Source organism: Oncorhynchus keta, chromosome 28, assembly GCF_023373465.1.
Source record: "Oncorhynchus keta strain PuntledgeMale-10-30-2019 chromosome 28, Oket_V2, whole genome shotgun sequence".
In the NCBI taxonomy this organism is placed as follows: Eukaryota; Metazoa; Chordata; class Actinopteri; order Salmoniformes; family Salmonidae; genus Oncorhynchus; species Oncorhynchus keta.
In genome coordinates this window covers 48,787,197-48,809,469 of record NC_068448.1, presented here as the reverse complement: position 1 = coordinate 48,809,469, position 22,273 = coordinate 48,787,197, and the positions used below count along the sequence as shown (strand labels likewise).

The 22,273-nt window shown below is 40.7% G+C and overlaps 1 protein-coding gene and 1 long non-coding RNA gene across 7 annotated transcripts in view; one reads left to right on the top strand and one right to left on the bottom strand.

The window, feature by feature from the left end:
- Positions 1–9,028, bottom strand: part of LOC118361527 (RNA-binding protein 33) — a 42,564-nt gene extending 33,536 nt beyond the window's left edge. For all 5 annotated transcript variants that reach the window (XM_035741536.2, XM_035741539.2, XM_035741538.2 and 2 more), the window contains exons 1-3: positions 8,869–9,028; positions 3,835–3,913; positions 829–877 (exon numbers count right to left, since the gene is read on the bottom strand). In XM_035741536.2, the coding sequence (XP_035597429.1) occupies positions 829–877; positions 3,835–3,913; positions 8,869–8,887 (147 nt within the window). In that variant the 5' untranslated portion in view covers positions 8,888–9,028. The remainder of the gene's footprint in view (positions 1–828; positions 878–3,834; positions 3,914–8,868) is intronic.
- An 8,541-nt stretch (positions 9,029–17,569) lies between these two features.
- LOC118361526 (uncharacterized) overlaps positions 17,570–22,273 on the top strand; it is a 39,534-nt gene continuing 34,830 nt past the window's right edge. For both annotated transcript variants that reach the window (XR_004821010.1, XR_004821009.2), the window contains exons 1-3: positions 17,570–17,791; positions 18,448–18,530; positions 20,632–20,708. This is a non-coding gene — a long non-coding RNA (uncharacterized LOC118361526). The remainder of the gene's footprint in view (positions 17,792–18,447; positions 18,531–20,631; positions 20,709–22,273) is intronic.

Genomic DNA, 22,273 nt, shown 5'->3' with positions numbered 1-22,273 from the left:
TTATTTTCTTCTTCAAATTTCACCTTTATTTAACCAGGTAGGCCAGTTGAGAACAAGTTCTCATTAACAACTGCGACCTGACCAAGATAAAGCAAAGCAGTGCGACACAAACAACACAGAGTTACACATGGGATACACAAAACATACAGTCAATAACACAATAGAAGAATCTATATACAGTGTGTGCAAATGTAGTAAGATTAGGGAGGTAAGGCAATAAATAGGCCATAGTGGCGAAATAATTACAACTTAGCATTAACACTGGAGTGATAGATGTGCAGAATATGAATGTGCAAGTAGAGATACTGGGGTGCAAATGAGCGCAAAAAATAAATAAAAAAATATGGGGATGAGGTAGTTGGGTAGGCTATTTACAGTTGGGCTGTGTACAGGTGCAATGATCGGTAAGCTGCTCTAACAGCTGATGCTTAAAGTTAGTGAGGTAGATATAAGATATAAGAATTGGGTCCTCATTCAAAGGCAATGTGAATACAAAGAGAACTGAGTTCTCTTATGCTTTTTTTTCCACTTTAGAGGACAGCTTTTTTCTTTCCAAAAAGGACTATATCTACAACAACAAAAAACACCCTAAGATCCTTTTTGTTGCCCACTGTACTTCCTCCTGGCTCATGTCAATAAATGCCCTTGTGGTGGAGCCACCTGGCACAAGCCTACTGCAAAATGTAACATACCTGTGAGGTCTAACATGGCTAATTCACCTTCACTACAGCTGGCAGGCTGCATTCTTAAAATGTGTCCTAGCAGAGGCACCTATGGATGCTATGAAAGTAATCACAAACACAGGAGATGGGGAGTCCTTTGTCTTACCTTTTTGGCTGTCAGCCAATCCTCATCGAGCAAATCACCATCAAATTCACTGTAAGAGAAGAGATAAACCATGACTTAAAGCAAGGCAATGTATCTAATTTTACTATGCTATGTATTGGTCTAGTCTCTATGCGGCTAGTCTAGACATGATTCTTCATTGGAGCCTAAATTATCATGAGCAAGGCCAGCTAATAGGCTAAAGTGTGCGTCAATAACACAACATCTTTAAGATAAGCAGATGCCAATGTTCCACAATATTTACACTAGACCCGTCTCTGCAAGGCCAGATTCTAGTGACACAAATGTTGTTCTCATAGGCTGCAGTCCCTATATTGTTCCTGGGTCATGTTCAGTTGGCCCCCAAACAGGAGCAAGTACTTTAAATGGAAGCTGTACCACCTCAATTTCTCTCCTACCAGGTATGCTCATAAATCTACATCACATTCAGATCATAAACTCATTATGTTGTCATACTGTTTGTCATATTGTTGTTGGGAAAATTGTTTTACAAATTACAATAGTATACTTTTGTATATACAGTATCATCCAGCTCCATTCATGAACACACTTGGTAAACTGGGGAAAATATGTATGTGGTGACATGGTGGCAAAGCCTCTGCAAAAGATAGTCTGACTAAAATCTCTTGGCCTATATTTTCTGCATGAGTTATGTGCTTCATAGTTAAGAGTAAGGAACTACTGTACTAATATTAGGCTTGGGCGGTACACTGTATATACCGTATACTGGAGTATTTGGAAATAGCCACAGGATGGTTTTTCAAGAGTCAATACCATTGAAAATATTTATTTGGAGAAACAAAAAATGGTATCAATGTGAATATTTATAACTACTTTTTAAGTAAATACCTGCAGTCAACTTGTGCAATATGTTAGGAGATAAAGATCTCACTCCTCATTTCACCTGTCACATTTTTTATTATGAAACTTACTGGTAGTCCCAAGTCAAGTGATGTTTGTGATGTTTGTTTACAAGCACGGAACGATGAGAGACCAGAGACCAGAGCCTTGTGAGTCACTCACTGTTGTGCAGCCAGGTAATCTAGTTACAGTATGGAATTCACAACTACAGTTGAAGTCGGAAGTTTACAAACACTTAGGTTGGAGTCAGTCATTAAAACTCGTTTTTCAACCACTCCACACATTTCTTGTTAACAAACTACGGTTTTGGCAAGTTGGTTAGGACATCTACTTTGTGCATGACAAGTCATTTTTCCAACAATTGTTTACAAACAGATTACTTCACTTATAATTCACTGTATCACAATTCCAGTGGGTCAGAAGTTTACATACACTAAGTTGACTGTGCCTTTAAAAAGCTTGGAAAATTACAGAAAAGGATGTCATGGCTTTAGAAGCTTCTGTTAGGCTAATTGACATCATTTGAATCAATTGGAGGTGTACCTGTGGATGTATTTCAAGGCCTACCTTCAAAACCAGTGCCTCTTTGCTTGACATCATGGGAAAATCAAAACAAATCAGTCAAGACCTCAGGAAAAAAATGTGTAGACCTCCACGAGTCTGGTTCATCCTTGGGAGCAATTTCCAAACGCCTGAAGGTACCATGTTCATCTGTACAAACAATAGTACGCAAGTATAAACAGCATGGGACCACGCAGCCGTCATACCGCTCAGGAAGAAGACGAGGTTCTGTCTCCTAAAGATAAACGTACTTTGGTGCGAAGTGTGCAAATCAATCTCAGAACAACAGCAAAGGACCTCGAAGATGCTGGAGGAAACAGGTACAAGAGTATCTATATCCACAGTAAAACGACTCCTATATCAACATAACCTGAAAGGCCGCCCAGCAAGGAAGAAACCACTGCTCCAAAACCGCCATAAAAAGCCAGACTACGGTTTGCAACTGCACATGGGGACAATGATCGTACTTTTTGGAGAAATGTCCTCTGGTCTGATGAAAAAAAATAGAATGTTTGGCCATCCCATTGTTATGTTTGGAGGAAAAAGGGGGAAGAACACCATCCCAACCGTCAAGTACGGGGGTGGCAGCATCATGTTGTGGGGGTGCTTTCCTGCGGGAGGGACTGGTGCACAAAATAGATGGCATCATGAGGTAGGAAAATTATGTGGATATATTGAAGCAACACCAAATTTATTGTGGGAAGCTTGTGGAAGGCTCCCAAAATGTTTGACCCAAGTTAAGCAATTTAAAAGGCAACGCTACCAAACACTCAATAAGTTTATGTAAACGTCTGACCCACTGGGAACGTGATGAAAGAAATAAAAGCTTAAATAAATCACTCTCTCTACTATTATTCTGACATTTCGCATTCTTAAAAGAAAGTGGTGATCCTAACTGACCTAAGACGGGGAATTTTTACTAGGATTAAATGTCAGGAATTGTGAAAAACTGAGTTTAAATGTATTTGGCTACGGTGTATGTAAACTTCCGACTTCAAATGTAAATGTTTGCCAGCTATTAAGTTAACTGTCTAAAATGTGCTAAATGCTTTGCAGTTGTGCATTTGGTTTGCTAATTTAGTAGCTAGTTAACTAAGTGGTTAAGTCCAGCCCAAATTAAATACATAAATATCTTTCAAAAAATCTTGTTTCGTTTGGATCAATAGTCTTTCTGTCTAAAAAATGTTTTGTGTGTGCAGCAAACTGAGTAGCATTTTTTTGTTACTTGTATAACTTTTAGCTGGGATGTCTGTCATGCAAATACTTTAGGTAAGAGATGCAATGCACTCGTTAGCATTCTCTATGGGATTGCACATGTACTTGTTAGCATTACTAACCTTCAAATTACAATAGCGCCCCCTTTGTTCAGTGCCGGAATTATTGAATATCTCGGAATGGCACAACCTGGTATTAAAGTATGACAATCTGGATACCGCCCAAGCCTAACTAAAATAGCCTAATGTTAGAGGCCAATCCTAAAACTGCCGGCAGTAAAATGGAAAAGGCTGAACATGGGGAATGCTTGAATCTTCATGACAGTCATGTTACAGCAATCAGCAGATATACCTGTCTAAATCATCATCTTCGCCTCTCCTCCTGCGTGATCTCTCTGCACCTGGTTTATCATAATCTTCAAAGTCATCATCTGAAAACAAAGAAACAGGGTTGTTAAGTCTGTTTGCTGTCAGGGTCTTCAACACCAGTCCTTGAGGGCCACAAAGTTAGCACATTGTTGCTTTCTATTTGGCAAATTAAAACATGGGAAACCAGGTGTGAAGACTCTCTGGTCAATCAATAACCGGGCAGGGCACCCGGGTCTTGCACCGGGTGAAAGTTGAATGCGTTTGTTTTAGAAACCGGGCAAAATCCCGGGCGAGGGCCAGGTGCCCCGTTCAAAGCCCATGTCGGCATTTAAAAAGAAAACGTAATTAAGCACATGGAGTAATGAGTAGGATTCTGTGTTCACATGCGAAAGTGATTGTTTTTGATGAAAACGCTTTATCTGCCTTCTCAATGAAAACTAGTTTTAAAATGTAAACATATTTTTTTCTGGAAAAGAGACATGTTTCTGGACGAAGCACCATGCTGCCTTGTTGACAACATGATCGAGCAGTGCAGAATACTGTTCGATTTGTAAGTCGCTCTGGATAAGAGCGTCTGCTAAATGACTTAAATGTAATGTAAATGAGAAGGGCACTCCTTCCTCACCGCTTTGCCCTTTCACATCATGGGCCATAGACTGTCGCCCTGCGGCTCAGCATAATCTAATCCGCCCATTGATAGCCCTAGTTGTTTCATTGATCAGTGCATTCCCTTGCTCAGAAGTTGCATGCATCATCCCATGGTTGCGTGCCATGTCATTGACTATGAAGTCGGGTACCAGATTGCGATTGGTCCTTTAATGACGTGTTCAAAACAACTGGGATCTCAGAAATCAGTGATCCGACATCAGTGCGTTCAAGACAATTTGGGAACTCTGGCCTCTTTCTAGAGCTTCAACTTTCCGACCAGAAGTTCACTGAAGTCATGAGTTGACCCCCCCCCCCCCCCGATGGCGACATCAGTGATCTTCAGGTCGGAAAGATGGAGATCTAGAAAGATGCCCGAGTTTCCGAGTTGGGTGACCGTTCAAAAGAGTTCCCAGTTGTCTTGAACGCACTGGAGTTAGTCAGAGATGTCTGGATCCATGTGTTTTTGAACACTGCATACATAGCCTATAACATGTGTTGCAATCTACTGCAAAGATAGCCTGCAGAGTTCTGTCCTACTATCCAGGTCTGTACCCAAACAATTTGAACTTCTACTTTTAAAAATCCACCTCTCTAAAAACAAGTCTCTCACTGTTGCCACCTGCTATAGACCACCCTCTGCCCCCAGCTGTGCTCTGGACACTATGTGAACTGATTGCCCCCCATCTATCTTCAGAGCTCGTGCTGCTAGGCGACCTAAACTGGAACATGCTTAACACCCCAGCCATCCTACAATCTAAGCTTGATGCCCTCAATCTCACACAAATTATCAATGAACCTACCAGGTACCTCCCCAAAGCATTAAACACGGGCACCCTCATAGATATCATCCTAACCAACTTGCCCTCTAAATACACCTCTGCTGTCTTCAACCAAGATCTCAGCGATCACTGCCTCATTGCCTGCATCCGTAATGGGTCCACTCATCACTGTCAAACTCTCCCTGAAACACTTCAGCGAGCAGGCCTTTCTAATCGACCTGGCCCGGGTATCCTGGAAGGATATTGACCTCTTTCCGTCAGTAGAGGATGCCTCGTTATTTTTTTTAAATGCCGTCCTAACCATCTTAAATAAGCATGCCCCATTCAAGAAATTTAGAACCAGGAACAGATATAGCCCTTGGTTCTCCCCAGACCTGACTGCCCTTAACCAACACAAAAACATCCTATGGCGTTCTGCATTAGCATCGAACAGCCCCCGTGATATGCAGCTGTTCAGGGAAGCTAGAAACCATTATACACAGGCAGTTAGAAAAGCCAAGGCTAGCTTTTTCAAGCAGAAATTTGCTTCCTGCGACACTAACTCAAAAAAGTTCTGGGACACTAAAGTCCATGGAGAATAAGAACACCTCCTCCCAGCTGCCCACTGCACTAAAGATAGGAAACACTGTCACCACTGATAAATCCACTATAATTGAGAATTTCAATAAGCATTTTTCTACAGCTGGCCATGCTTTCCACCTGGCTACTCCTACCCCGGTCAACAGCACTGCACCCCCCACAGCAACTCGCTCAAGCCTTCCCCATTTCTCCTTCTCCCAAATCCAGTTAGCTGATGTTCTGAAAGAGCTGCAAAATCTGGACCCCTACAAATCAGCCGGGCTAGACAATCTGGACCCTTTCTTTCTAAAATTATCTGCCGAAATTGTTGCCACCCCTATTACTAGCCTGTTCAACCTCTCTCTCTCGTCTGAGATTCCCAAAGATTGGAAAGCAGCTGCGGTCATCCTCCTCTTCAAAGGGGGGGAAACACTCTTGACCCAAACTGCTACAGACCTATATCTATCCTATCCTGCCTTTCTAAGGTCTTTGAAAGCCAAGTCAAAAAACAGATTACCGACCATTTCGAATCTCACCATACCTTCTCTGCTATGCAATCTGGTTTCAGAGCTGGTCATGGGTGCACCTCAGCCACGCTCAAGGTCCTAAACGATATCTTAACCGTCATCGATAAGAAACATTACTGGTCCAAGGCTTTCGACTCTGTCAATCACCACATCCTCATCAGCAGACTCGACAGCCTTGGTTTCTCAAATGATTGCCTCGCCTGGTTCACTAACTACTTCTCTGATAGAGTTCAGTGTGTCAAATCGGAGGGTCTGCTGTCCGGACCTCTGGCAGTCTATGGGGGTGCCACAGGGTTCAATTATTGGACCGACTCTCTTCTCTGTACACATCAATGATGTCGCTCTTGCTGCTGGTGAGTCTCTGATCCACCTCTACGCAGACGACACCATTTTGTATACTTCTGGCCCTTCTTTGGACACTGTGTTAACAACTTTCCAGGCAAGCTTCAATGCCATACAACTCTCCTTCCGTGGCCTCCAATTGCTCTTAAATACAAGTAAAACTAAATGCTTGCTCTTCAACCGATCGCTGCCTGCACCTGCCCGCATGTCCAACATCACTACTCTGGACCGCTCTGACTTAGAATATGTGGACAACTACAAATACCTAGGTGTCTGGTTAGACTGTAAACTCTCCTTCCAGACCCACATCAAACATCTCCAATCCTAAGTTAAATCTAGAATTGGCTTCCTATTTCGCAACAAAGCATCCTTCACTCATGCTGCCAAACATACCCTTGTAAAACTGACCATCCTAACAATCCTCGACTTCGGCGATGTCATTTACAAAATAGCCTGCAATCCGTTTTGTCACCAAAGCCCTATATACTACCCACCATTGCGACCTGTACGCTCTCGTTGGCTGACCCTCGCTTCATACTCGTCGCCAAACCCACTGGCTCCATGTCATCTACAAGTCTCTGCTAGGTAAAGCCCCGCCTTATCTCAGCTCACTGGTCACCATAGCATCACCCACCTGTAGCACGCGCTCCAGCAGGTATATCTCTCTGGTCACCCCCAAAACCAATTCTTTCTTTGGACGCCTCTCCTTACAGTTCTCTGCTGCCAATGACTGAAACGAACTACAAAAATCTCTGAAACTGGAAACACTTACCTCCCTCACAAGCTTTAAGCACCAACTGTCAGAGCAGCTCACAGATTACTGCACCTGTACATAGCCCACCTATAATTTAGCCCAAACAACTACCTCTTTCCCTACTGTATTTATTTTGCTCCCCATTATTTTTATTTCTACTTTGCACATTCTTCCACTGCAAATCTACCATTCCAGTGTTTTACTTGCTATATTGTATTTACTTTGCCCACCATGGCCTTTTCTTTTGCCTTTACCTCCCTTATCTCATTGCTCACATCATATATATTTTATACTGTATTATTGACTGTATGTTTGTTTTACTCCATGTGTAACTCTGTGTCGTTGTGTGTCAAACTGCTTTGCTTTATCTTGGCCAGGTCGCAATTGTAAATGAGAACTTGTTCTCAACTTGCCTACCTGGTTAAATAAAGGTGAAATAATGTAAAATAATTTAAAAAACATGGCTCACATCCCCTGCATGCATCAACCAATGGTTGAGTGCCACGTCACACTCACCGACTGACAGATTTCTATTACATATGTGGTTTGCTGATACATATGCCGAGTTCAAAACAACTGGGAGCTCGGAACTCTGAAATCTCTGCCTTCCGTGTATTCAAACCAACTGGAAATAAAACAACAACAAAAAACTTGCTCCTACTGGGAAAAATCGATTTGAACGGTCATCCAACTCGAGAACTCGTATTTTTCCGAGTTCCCAGTTGTTTTGAACGCGGCAGTAAAATACCTATCCTGGTGTAAGATCCGGCAGAGGAACGCGCCCAATGAATTAATGATTTTGTGTGGTTAGCAAGCTACAACATTTTACTAACCAACAATGGTTTGTTTTAATAGTTAAAAGTAAGTTACTGTAAGACACCATTTTAGCGCGACACACTTACCATGCCTGCTCGCTAACCAGCCAGGCAGCGGAGCCTGCGTCATACAGTTAGATAGCTACCGTTAGCATTTATTTGAATCAGGAACAGAACATAGCTATTATTAACTTCCCCAGTTATGCATCTAGTTATCACATGCAGACACAGTAGCAAATTAACTTACAATTAGGTTATCAAAACAACAACAAAACACAAGCATTTCGCTACTCCCATTAAATATGTGACCATTAAAATGTGACATGGCGCAGCGAACTTGCTTTCTAGCAAATACGCTATCTAGGCATGTTTTGACGTTATCTGGCTAGCTTACTGTGGGCTTTACACTTGGTTATAATGGCTCCAAATATCCACATGCACTTTTGACCAACACACTCACTACACAGCATGAACTTGTATCGTGATATACAGTTACCTATAGATATGTTTCTGTGAATTATTGTGCGTTAGGCCAACGATGCGGCCTTTCTCTTGCAAGCCCAAAGTCTACCGAAATAATGATAGTTAACATACCTCGGGGGCTGGCCGCCATGACGCAATAATGTTCCCCGTGTAAGTGCAATTCTATATAATTGCAGAATACATTGAAATGTTTACACTTTTGTATTTAAATAAAGCTAATGCTACAGCTAACGTTGTTTACCACCATCGGCAGAGAATCAGAACATAAACATGGCGGAGGGAATGAGCGCTGATGCATTCTGGGAAAGCATACATGTTTCCCTAAAACCTGATCCGAAGTCAGATTATATTACCTCATATTTATCAAACCAATGTTGGATATTTGATAATAAACGGATCCTAAATCTGCTCTTTTGGTTAACTTCTCTCTGCAGTTCATGAGACCCAACAACAAGTATGTATGCATGATATCTAATTATATTTTTACATATTGCATGAAACGGAGTAAAAATAGTTTGGAGTACTCCTTAAGTAATTTTTTGGGGGTATCTGTACTTTACTTTACTATTTATATTTTTGACAACTTCTACTTTTACCCCACTTTTACTTATCAAGAGAACAACTGGTCATGCAGACTGCCTCTGATTTGGTGGACTCACTAAACACATGCTTTGTTTGTAAATTATGTCTGAGTGTTGGAGTGTGCCTATGGCTATCCTTAAATACATATATTAACATTGTGCTTTCTGGTTTGCTTAATATAAGGAATTAGAAATTATTTATAGCATTTTCTTTTACTTTTGATACTTAAGTATATTTAACCAGATTATAGACTTTTACAAAAGTATTATTCTACTGGGTGACCTTTACTTGAGTAATTTTCTAGGTATCTTTTCTTTTGCTCAAGTAGTGCGAATTGTGTACTTTTTCCACCACTGCATAAAACTATGAAAGTATACATATTTTCTCAATAAGAGTAGGCGATAACATGAAATATGCAATACATAGCTAGCTATACAATGTCAGTCATTTGTCACACATACTGGGCCAATTTATCCCGTTCTTCATAGAGACCATCCTCTGGGATTTTAACTTGGATAGGAAACGGACGATGCTTATCAGTCTCACTGGCAGCTATAGGAATTAACAGAGGGGAAATGTCACAAAAATAATTTGTGGATAATGGGCGTGTCACAATGATGTCACAGTGGATTGTGAATAAAAAGTGAACTATCCTTAACAAAGGACTCAGTCCCTTGGGAATAACTTGAGGTTATCAATCACTCTCAGATCTATTCTTTAGGCCAGAAACTGACTGGTGTAAACATGACCGATGTAAATCTTTTGTATTCTACTTGATGTTTTAAGATCAACAAATGCATATTTACATTTAGATCTAGTCATTATGCAATTCCAGAACTGGAGTTAATCTTATTAAAGTTATTCAAGTCCCTCCTTTGATTTTTTTTTTTTTTTTTTTTGGGGGACAAAGCCTTTCCAGTTAACGTAACAAAGGTTTTGGCATAGCATTTTTTTTTCTGGTGTCCATTCTAAAGTCTGGAGTCCATTAAGCTCTGAAGTAGGAATCCAAGCAGTTGTCTCTCAGACTCTACAGCCAGACTTTGGAGCTACTGGTAAAGTCTAACCCCCAAATTCTTCTTTGGCTGACAAACGTCAACAAAGACCCCTAGAGACACCAAAGAGAGGTGAGCAGTGAAGTGAAGCCTCATTGTATTGGCTCATTATGGGATCCTGCAGTGAGGAAGAAGCCATTTTGTAGCACCACAAGGTCAATATCTGAAAGCCAGAGCGATGGAGGGGATCAGCCATGAGATTTTTAATTTCAGAAGGTGCAAAGGGACTTTCCTGTGAGGATTGGGAGGATAAGATGTTGAGCTGGTGAATATTTTCCTGGTTTCTTATGGAGTTGTGTATACAAATATACAATATTTTCCCTATTTTTCAATTACTATGTCATTTCCCTTAGCATTGCATGCCATTTATTTTGATGTTTGGAAGGTAGACTTTCCTTCTGACACACATTTTTGGAAACATATCTGTAAATAAAGTCTTTATGCATGCAAGTACAAAAGGAAATCCTTAAGCAGTGAACAATTGAACTCTTGATGGTTGTTATCAAGGATAAGGTTGTTATACAGTAAATAAGAAAATAACTTTCAGGGTGTCCAATGAACACAGAACAACATTAGCCGTCAGCAGTAACATTGACCAAATATGGTAAAGATCCTGCTGTAAAAACATGACTTGAAAAGATGAAAGATAGCCCATATTTACACATTTCAGTTAATAATACAATTATTTAACTAATAAGTACTTTCATCATGCTCCAATCATTACATGTTTTACCATGTTTTTCTTATGATGATCAACATTATTGCTATGCATATTGATATTCATAATTGGGATACCATCTTATGAAATATTAACAACTGAACAGCTGCTTTTAAGATGCTGAGAGGTTGTATATCATTATCTCTCGATCCTGATTCTTTTTTTCCCCAAGAATTTGGGGGTTATTTCCAATAACAAGTTCTGAGGATAGCTGTCACATTCTATTACCGTGCCCTGAATGATTCTGTGCTCTTTTCCCAATCCAGCGGTTTTCCATAACAATGCAATTTAAAGGGTGGAAAGCCTGAGGCGACAAGAATTTATCCTCTTCAGTTAATAACGGACAAAAGTTCTTCCCACAACAAACCTGCCCATATGCCTTGTGTAGACCCACTTGACAAAGCCACAGCCTCATCTTCTTTGTTTTTGCATGTAAGCCATTTGTATCTACAAAGATCTAATCATTGTCAAAATAATATAAACCATCCTGAGAAAGCCCAATAGCATTGCAAAGAGACATGGAAAGAAACGATTCATTGTAACAGAACATTTCTCTATTGCGTTGTGTGAGATAACACACACACATAAACACAAAAGCATACAGTAGGACATATCTATACCATAGACATTTAATCTCATTATAGCTCTGTGTTCTACACACCGTCTACTCTGATTCCCTGAAAAATACAATCAAAGGTCCTTAATTTTGGTCCTTGTTTCCCAGGGGACCCAAAGTTGTGATGAATATGTAAAAGTGTATAAAACCACCCCTTAGACTTGAGGAAGGTGAGATCTTTTGTCCCTCAAGGGGGGGGGGGGGCTGTTCTGAAAAGACACCATGTTTATTTATTTGTATCAGTGCTTGTTTGTTTAAAGTATTCAAGTGATTGTGTGAAGTTATGGCACTGCAATAATGTATTTAGTTTTCAGTTGGTTTCATGAGTTTCGAGTGTCAGATGGGGGTCCAAGCACAGTGAATCTGACATTCCTTATGTGCATTTTTGGTAAATTGTGATCTTTGGTCAGCAACTACTGAGGTCTGAAAGCACTGCAGCCTAGTACTGAAGGAAGTGAGAGACTTCCAGTGAACGTAACAGATCCAAGCAAATTTTGATGTATACATTTAGTGTACAAAACATTAGGAACACCTTCTTAATATTGAGTTGCACCCCCTTTTGCCCTCAAAAACCGCTTCAATTCGTCGAGGCATGGACTCTACCAGGTGTAAAAATCTTTCCACACGGATGCTGGCCCATGTTTACTTCAATGCTTCCCACAATTGTGTCAAGCTGGCTGTATGTCCATTGGGTGGTGGAACATTCTTGACACACAGGAAACTGTTGAGTGTGAAAAACCCAGCAGCATTGCAGTTCTTGACACACTGAATCCAGTGTGCCTTGCACCTACTACCATACTCAGTTCAAAGGCACTTCAAAATGTTGTCCCCAGTTGCTTCAAGATGTCCACCATTGTTCCTGTAACCAAGAAAGCAAAGGACTATTGCCCCGTAGCACTCACTAATGAAGTGCTTTGAGAGGCTAGTTAAGGATCACCTCCACCTTACCTGGCCCCCTAGACCCACTTCAATTTACATACCGCCCCAATCGATCCACAGACGATGCAATCGCCGTTGCACTGCACACAGCCCTATCCCATCTGGACAAGAGGAATACCTATGTAAGAATGCTGTTCATTGACTACAGCTCAGCATTCAACACCATAGTACCATCCAAGCTCATCATTAAGCTCGGGGCCCTGGGTCTGAACCCCGCCCTTTCAAACTGGGTCCTGGACTTCCTGACGAGCCGCCCCCAAGTGGTGAAGGTAGGAAACAACACCTCCACAACGCCGATCCTCAACACAGCGGCCCCACAAGGGTGCGTGCTCAGCCCCTTCCTGTAATCCCTGTTCACCCATGACTGTGTGGATATGCACTTCTCCAACTCAATCATCAAGTTGGCAGACGACACAACGTTAGTAGGCCTGATTACCAACAATGACGAGACAGCCTACAGGGAGGAGGTGAGTGCTCTGGTGGAATGGTGCCAGGAATTAACCTCTCCCTCAACGTCAACAAAACGAAGTAGCCGATCGTGGACTTCAGGAGTCAGCAGAGGGAGCACGCCCCCATCCATATTGACAGGACCGCAGTGGAGAAGGTGAAAAGATTCAAGTTCCTCTGTGTACACATCACTGACACTCTGAAATGGTCCACCCACACAGACAGTGTGGTGAAGAAGAGGCAACAGTGCCTCTTCAACTTCAGGAGGCTGAAGAAATTCAGCTTGGCACCGAACACCCTCACAAACGTTTACAGATGCACTATTGAGAGCATCCTGTCTGGCTGTATAACCGTCTGGTATGGCAACTGCACCGCCCGCAACCGCAGGGCTCTCCAGAGGATAGTGTGTTCTGCCCAACGCATCACCACAGGCATACAGCCTGGCCTCCAGGACACCTACAGCACCCCATGGACATCAACCACCTGAGCCACAGTCTGTTCACCCCGCTATCATCCAGAAGGCGATGTCAGTACAGGTGTATCAAAGCTGGGACCGAGAGACTGAAAAACAGCTTTTATCTCAAGGCCATCAGACTGTTAAATAGCCATCACTAGCCAGCCTCCACCGAGTACCTCACCCTGAACTTAGTCACGGTCACTAGCCGGCTACCACCCGGTTACTCAATTCTCCACCTTAGAGGCTGCTTCCCTATATGCATAGACATGGAATCACTGGTCACTCTAATAATGTTTACATACTGTTTTACTCATTTCATATGTACAGTACCTTGCAAAAGTACTCATCCCCCTTGGTGTTTTTCCTATTTTGTTGCATTATAACCTGTAATTTGAATTGATTTTTATTTGGATTTAATGTAATGGACATACACAAAATAGTCCAAATTGGTGAAGTGAAAAAAAAAAAAAACTTGTTTCAAAAAATTCTAAAACATAAAAAAACGGAAAAGTGATGTGTGCATATGTATTCACCCACTTTGCTATGAAGCCCGTAAATAAGATCTGGTGCAACCAATTACCTTCAGAAGTCACATAATTAGTTAAATAAAGTCCATCTGTGTGCAATCTATGTGTCTGATGATCTGTCACATGATCTCAGTATATATAGACCTGTTCTGAAAGGCCCCAGAGTCTGCAACACTACTAAGCAAGGGGCACCACCAAGAAAGTGGCACCATGAAGACCAAGGAGCTCTCCAAACAGGTCAGGGACAAAGCTGTGGAGAGGTACAGATCAGGGTTGGGTTATAAAAAAATATCAGAAACTTTGAACATCCCACAGAGCACCATTCAAAACTGTTCGCTGCTCTGGCCCCCCAATGGTGGAACAAACTCCCTCACGACGCCAGGACAGCGGAGTCAATCACCACCTTCCGGAGACACCTGAAACCCCACCTCTTTAAGGAATACCTAGGATAGGATAAGTAATCCTTCTCACCCCCCTAAAATATTTAGATGCACTATTGTAAAGTGGCTGCTCCACTGGATGTCATAAGGTGAATGCACCAATGTGTAAGTCGCTCTGGATAAGAGCGTCTGCTAAATGACTTAAATGTAAATGTAAATGTATTAAATCCATTATTAAAAAAGGGAAAGAATATGGGACCACAACAAACCTGCCAAGAGAGGGCCGCCCACCAAAACTCACGGACCAGGCAAGGAGGGCATTAATCAGAGAGGCAACAAAGAGACCAAAGATAACCCTGAAGGAGCTGCAAAGCTCCACAGCGGAGATATGAGTATCTGTCCATAGGACCACTTTAAACCGTACACTCCACAGAGCTGAACTTTATGGAAGAGTGGCCAGAAAAAGCTATTGCTTAAAGAAAAAAACAAGCAAACACGTTTGGTATTCACCAAAAGTCATGTGGGAGATTCCCCAAACATATGGAAGAAGGTACTCTGATCAGATGACGCTGAAATTGAGCTTTTTGGCCATCAAGGAAAACACTATGTCTGGGCGCAAACCCAACACCTTTCATCACCCCCCGAGAACATCTTCCCCACAGTGAAGCATTGTGGTGGCAGCATCATGCTGTGGTTATGTTTTTCATCGGCAGGGACTGGGAAACTGGTCAGAATTAAAGGAATGATGGACTCTAAATACAGGGAAATTCTTGAGGGAAACCTGATTCAGTCTTTCAGAGATTTGAGACTGGGACAGAGGTTCACTTTCCAGCAGGACAATGACCCTAAGCATACTCCTAAAGAAACACTTGAGTGGTTTAAGGGGAAACTTTTAAATGTCTTGGAGTGGCCTAGTCAAAGCCCAGACCTCAATCAAATTGAGAATCTGTGGTATGCCTTAAAGATTGCGGTACAGTACCCATCCAACTTGAAGGAGCTGGTGCAGTATTGCCTTGAAGAATGGGCAACAATCCCACTGGCTAGATATGCCAAGCTCATACATACATGCCCCAAGAGACTTGCAGCTGTAATTGCTGCACAGGGTGGGGGAGGGGGTGAATAGTTATGCACGCTCAAGTTTTCTGTTTTTTTTGTGTCATATTTCTTGTTTGTTTCACAATAAAAATATGTTGTATCTTTAAAGTGACATGTTGTGTAAATCAAATGATACAAACCCCCCCAAAAATATATTTTAATTCCAGGTTGTAAGGCAACAAAATAGGAAAAATGCCAAGGGGGTGAATATTTTTGAAAGCCACTGTATATACTGTATTCTACTGTATTCTAGTCAATGCCACTCCGACATTGCTCATCTTAAATATCCTTCTTTAACTGGTCTCCTCCCCTTCATCTTCAATGATTGAAGTGGATTTAACAAGTGACATAAATAATGGATGGATCACCTGGATTCACTTGGTCAGTCTATGTAATGGAGTGCAGGTGTTCCTAATATTTTGTGCACTCATTGTATAAACCCTGAATTGCTGATGCTATTTTTTTTAACCTTTATTTTACTAGGCAAGTCAGTTAAGAACAAATTCTTATTTTCAATGACAGCCTAGGAACAGTGGGTTAACTGCCTGTTCAGGGGCAGAACAACAGATTTGTACCTTGTCAGCTCAGGGATTTGAACTTGCAACCTTTCAGTTACTAGTCAAACACTCTAACCACTAGGCTACCCTGCCAACGAGGGGTCTTGAAGACACAAATCAGCCATATTGGTAATCTTCAGAAGGAGCAGTCCTCCATAGGAATTAATGCAATTCTACAGTTTTTAAATTAAAACCAAGGACAAAATTACATGTATTTAAGTATTTTTGTTGTTTTAGTGGGGACAGTAAGATTAGTACTATATAAAAATATCTACTTAAAGGGAAAAAAATATATATTCATTTTTATTTTGTGTGTTTAGCTCACATACAATGTAAATGTATTCATTAAGGTGTCTGTAATAGAATATACCTGGCAAAAACGAATGTAGACATTAAAGCTGGAATATGCGAAATGTGAAACAGCACTAATGGTCGATCCATGCGCATTTGTTACAGATTTTGTTTTGTTTTTGAAAAGGATGAGCTGGTTATCCAGCAACGTAATAAAACAAAGTCGTAGTATATACTCTGCTGTTCTATCGTGCGTGCAATGATGTCAGAGGGAATAAAACAGTGTTCGTTGTTTCAAGTAATGACTTTATTGTTGTAATATTGCAAACGGACTTGGCAGTTTCAACGCAACAGATTCCAACTTTAATAAATGCATTTCTATAGCTTCCAAACTTTTTTTTTTACAATGGTGGGAGAGTACCAAAATGGAGGTGCTGTCCCTTCAAAACAGCGCCCCCCCCCATGCCGCCAGTCATCTAGTGTATGTATAATCACTGGATATTAGTCATATCTGTCAATGTGTTTTTTATATAGTCTACGTTTGACTGTTTCCCTATAAATGGGCCTAGAACCTGTGACTTTGAATAGATATTACTTACACATTGGGCCACACATATCACAAAACCATTACAGCATCAGGCAACTGTTAGTAGCCAAACAGCTTCTACAAACACAAAAACAAATCAATATGTCAGGGTCAGGATGTTCCGCGACACACTCTATTCGGTTTGTCAATATATGATAAGCTGTGTGTGAAAGTATGTTACAGAATTCACAACTGTTTTGAGAGAAATTGGTCTGTGCTGGCTGAATTATTGCATATAACATTTGCATTACGCCTACATAAACCTAACAGTTGTGGATTCATTCTGTATAGGTGCACTACATTGACAAATCTACCAAACACTTTATTTAACAAAAGATGGGCTAAATGCTTTGGCAGTTTTCACATTCATGCTATTTTCAAATTCCCAGACTATTGATTAATTTTCACCCCCAACACGCGGGTACCAGGATTTTCACTATGGCCTTTTGTCATTGGATGCCAGGTTCAGATTCACAATCCCATTGGCTCTCTGGCTGTCATTCTGAAATGTTGCTGATTTTTGCGCGGGTCGTGAACGCGCAACACAGACTGGAACGTAAAACTGCTCTGAGACTGTCTGGAGTCTGTCTGAAACTGATAAAATTGGAGAGGGAGTTAAGGCTCTAGCTATGTAAATTGATAAGAACTCATGAATTCGAAATGGGAATTTACAGTCACTCAACAATGCTAGCGATTGAATTACGACGCAATGCAAATCAATATTTAGGCTCATGCTTTGAAAGTTTTTTCAATGTTTATCACCAGACAGACAATTCATTATGCACAGGTAAGACTACCGTCTGTAGATCGCGATATAATTTTATATAAGCCTTACTAAATGCTGTTATTCATAGCTGTTGAAAAAAATATATATATGTTATTATGATAAAGATTGGTAATGCGTTATTGTAACATAAAAGTAACCAACATTACATGCTGCTAAATTGACGTCATTGGCTGTTAATTCGTTGGTATAACGCTGCGTGCGTTGTGTGATGTGAATGATGCTCTGTACAGACATACGCAATTGTTGCTTTTGGGAATATGTAGCCTATCTATCCCTCATTCTTCGTCCTTTAGCCTGCTTTGTGAATGTGCGCAGGCAACGCATCTTTGCTCTCGTGAATACCGTTATTCTTAAATAACCCTTTGAGCACCTCACGAGAGTGGCGCGCGTACCTGTTGAGCATCTTCAGTCAGAGAACGATGATAGCTTTTTTGAAAATGTTATCGGTGTGATATACCCTAATGTTACGGCAAACTAGCATATTAAACATTTGTTGTTTTTTGGATCACGAAACATTTACAACTTTGAATTAATTTGAATTCATTTAGTGTAGCTTCACTGAGCGTGTGTATATGACCACAAGAGCTGTTGTTGGCACGTAGAAAAATAGTTTACACGTAGGTATATTTGTTTTCTAGTGTGTTCTTCCCCCGCAGGTATGATCTTCGGTTCTGAAAAGAAGCCTATCAGCTGAAGTTTAAGCGTAACGTGGCATTTCAATGGAACAATTATTTGAAAGGTTGGTTCTGGTTGAAAAGTAAATAAGAGGTATGGTAAAAATGGCGTCTACCTGTTTAGGTAAGGCAGGATAGCGCCTAACCCAAAAAGTAAATTATATCTATTGCTCAAAGGACTTTTCTTTATTCACACAGTCGAGGTATATAGGTAACAAGTTGTTACTTCAGGTAGAGAGGGCCATGTAGCCCTGAAGATGTATCAAAACGTCATAAGTCTCAGGCAGTAGGTTTATTAGTCTTTTAGTCTACTGCACCTCACAAAGGTGGTTGATTACTGGTCATTCACTGGATTTGGCATAGGACACTAGAATTACTTGCATTTTTGTTGAAGAGAAGCCATTCAAAATGGTTGTATAAGACACAAAATAAATTGTGTATCCTGAAACGTTTACATGGCAAATTTTTCCATTACACATACAATTAACTTCTAAGAAATTGTCTTTAGATACAAAGGTTCTCTATCCTTTTTTTTGTTTGTTTCCTCAGTCAGAGATGAATCTTTACATGTGAAATAGACACCTTTGCTTTGTCTTGTAGTTGTATGAAGGCACTAGTCTAGTCTGACAGGGCAAGATGGCGGCTGTAGAAGTCTCAAAGCATTGTTATGTCCCTTCGCCTATTGATTCTTTGGCTAGTTGATGAATGTGATGAGACAAATCTTGGACAGACTAGAATAACACACAGTGTGGTTATCCGCGTTAGATCAGAGAAATAATTCATCTAAAGTGAGCTTTCATTGCACCAAAACTGTTTTTTGTTTATGTGTAAACACTTTTTCTGGGCATTGTTATCCAATATTTTTCCCACATCACCCTTGTTTTTGATATGCATATGATATGAATTATCTCAGTGTCAAAATATCCATAGTATTCAGTCTCACGCCTCTCGTCGTCACAGTAGAAGGGAGTGAAAGAGTTCAGAAAATGAGCAGGGCAGCCTGGAACATTGAGATCTCGCCGGCACACCCATCACAATTTTCCTCATGGCTCAAAAGGACTCATGTCATTATGGTTTGACATAACTAATGCAAGTGATAGACAAGTCTTCGATGCAGACTCTTTGACGTGCCAAATGTGCTTAATGGACACAAGATTTCATAGCCTACATTTAATACAGTAAAAACTGTACAAAAACTCCAAATGATCAGAATGAGTTCTAATGTCTAGTTAATGATGTGCGGTGGTGGGCCACTAGAGCTCTTCTTTAGACAGGCCTAATCAGAGAGATGCTGATAGATGCAAGGGCACTTTGGGTGCTGTTCAACGGCCCTCTGGGTGCAGTCTGACAGTACATGTTATTTCCGCTCGGTGGCTCTGTGATGTTTATCTGTGACTCTTATCACTGACCGGCCTGGACAGATCACTTAATTATCACCTGTTAAAGCTTGCTTTGTGTATCTGCTGTCAGACCTTGTCCTCACTGAGCCCTCATCATACTCCTTAATGGTTTTTGAAAGGTTTTAGATTGTTTTCAATGTAGCCTAACTTTGGAAGTGTGCAGCCACGCTTAAACATGCCAGCTCCTTTGATCTTTTCAGGTGTGTCCCTAACCTGACCTGTAATGGTTGACATGTACGATTTTCCAATTCCAATTAGAGAGGGAAAAAAAAATAGCAAACCGTGCCCATGGTGCTATTAGTCTGTCTGCAAGCATTTTCATGGCGGTCCACCGGAGCTGGTTTAAATTCAAAACCATACAATTTGTGTACGATGACAATGCAATAAAATAGGCCTTCTTTGGGAAATCCCTGCCATGCTCTTCAACAAACACACACACACACACACACACACACACACACACACACACACACACACACACACACACACACACACACACACACACACACACACACACACACACACACACACACACACACACACACACACACACACATATTTATTCAATTATGACTCTCAAATTGTTTTCATTTTTTCCGGTTGCACTTTAGTGAAAGCAGACCGGTACATTATGCAGTTATAATGCTTAAGAACATGTCAGTGGCACTTAAAACATGCTTTGTCCTTAATCCTATATCAAGCATGGATTATTATTTCGTTTTTCATGTTAGCAGCATATTTAGATGTTTGTTGTCTTTGTTTACAGGGGGCCCTTATGACACCTTGAACCCCGTCGATAACCCCCCCCATGTCTGTAGTGATGACACTTTTCCAGGGATGATGGTAAGATTCTTGTTGACCTGTTTTTCACTAAAGCACATTTGAGCATGTTGCAAGGAGAGAAGAGAAATGCTAGGAATGCTGTAAAGTTTTGGGTACAGAGAGAAAGTGTTATTGCCTTGGGGGAACATGAGTTTGCTGCATGGACTAATATTAACAGAAAATGAGTAGTAGCTTGCATCGTCAAATCTGATATGACGCTGAGAAATGGCACATTGCACTCAGCACTGCAGTCCATTTTCAGCAATCTTTTCTAATAAACTCATATTCTTGATCTCTTCATAAGATAATAAAAAAATGTGGATCTGAAGTCGGATAACTTTTCACCGGAGGCTTTTAAGCTGGGAAAAAATACTGGCATTTCGCTCAGAATACTTTTACTACTCTGCTATTGGTTCCCTTTTGCTTGCCTCACTCTAGTGGCCGAAGTCACGATTTATGGTCTAGCATCATGGAACTTCCTAGAGAGAATGGTGGTTCATCTTTCATGTAAAGCCGTTTGATATTTTATCTAAACATGTCTTGGGGTATCTCTGTGCTCATACAATATATTACTTTAAGTTAAGTTCGGTCATTTCATCTTTGAGCAGTGCACCACACAACAGCGACACCAGCCAATGCTGCTTTCTAAATGGCTGGTTGTTTTTCCTAATCTGACCACGTAATGACGCTGCACTCTGGAAACAGGGCGTTTCCTTTGACATTGGTCTGGCATATTTTTTAATCAAGGCTCAAGGCCTTTGCTGTATTTTAAGGGGTCTCCTGGCAGTCTGCCAGAATATGGGCCCACTTTCCTCGTCCCCCATGGCTGCACAAGATCATGAGTCTTTGCACAGCTGTACTCTTTGCTGGTCTTAGCTGTTGAAATCTCAAGGCCAGCAGCCTCCATTTTATGCTAGCGAAGAGGAAAGAGTTTGCGCTCCAGTGTAGCTACTGGAACAGGCTAAATGAAAATGCAGCACGTATAGGAATCAGGGTGATTTGTACTAAAATACGGTTTCCCGTCAATCTGCATAAAAAAAATTAATATGACAATATCCGTTTGTCAAATAAAATAAAATAAAATAGTTGACTGTCCTCAGCAGAGACTGTATATTGTTTTACATTTGACCGCGATCCAACATGTCCTATGATATTTAAAAAAATATATATATAAAATAAATGTTTATGTAAAATAAAAACATTTCACAATATAAAAAAATATATAGCGTTTTCAGTTTTCAGGTTAATTTGAACTGGTTGATCTGTTGTTTTGTCCTAAAATAAAAACGTAACCTTGATAAATACAGGTAGTGGGAAATATGTAGGCCTATATATGACCTAATTTCAAAACGTACCAAGTCGTGTTATCTTTAGTGTCAAATATTATTAGATGATGCTTATATAATACATATAAAAAATACCAAATATAATCGTAGATTTGCAAACAAATATATTATTCACTTTTTTGTGAACTTGAAGAATTGCAATCAAATTAGATTTACACAAATAAGGATACATACCACATTGTATAATATTGACTGATTATTGTAAAATATGATAGAATGACGTTACGTGACAATCGAATG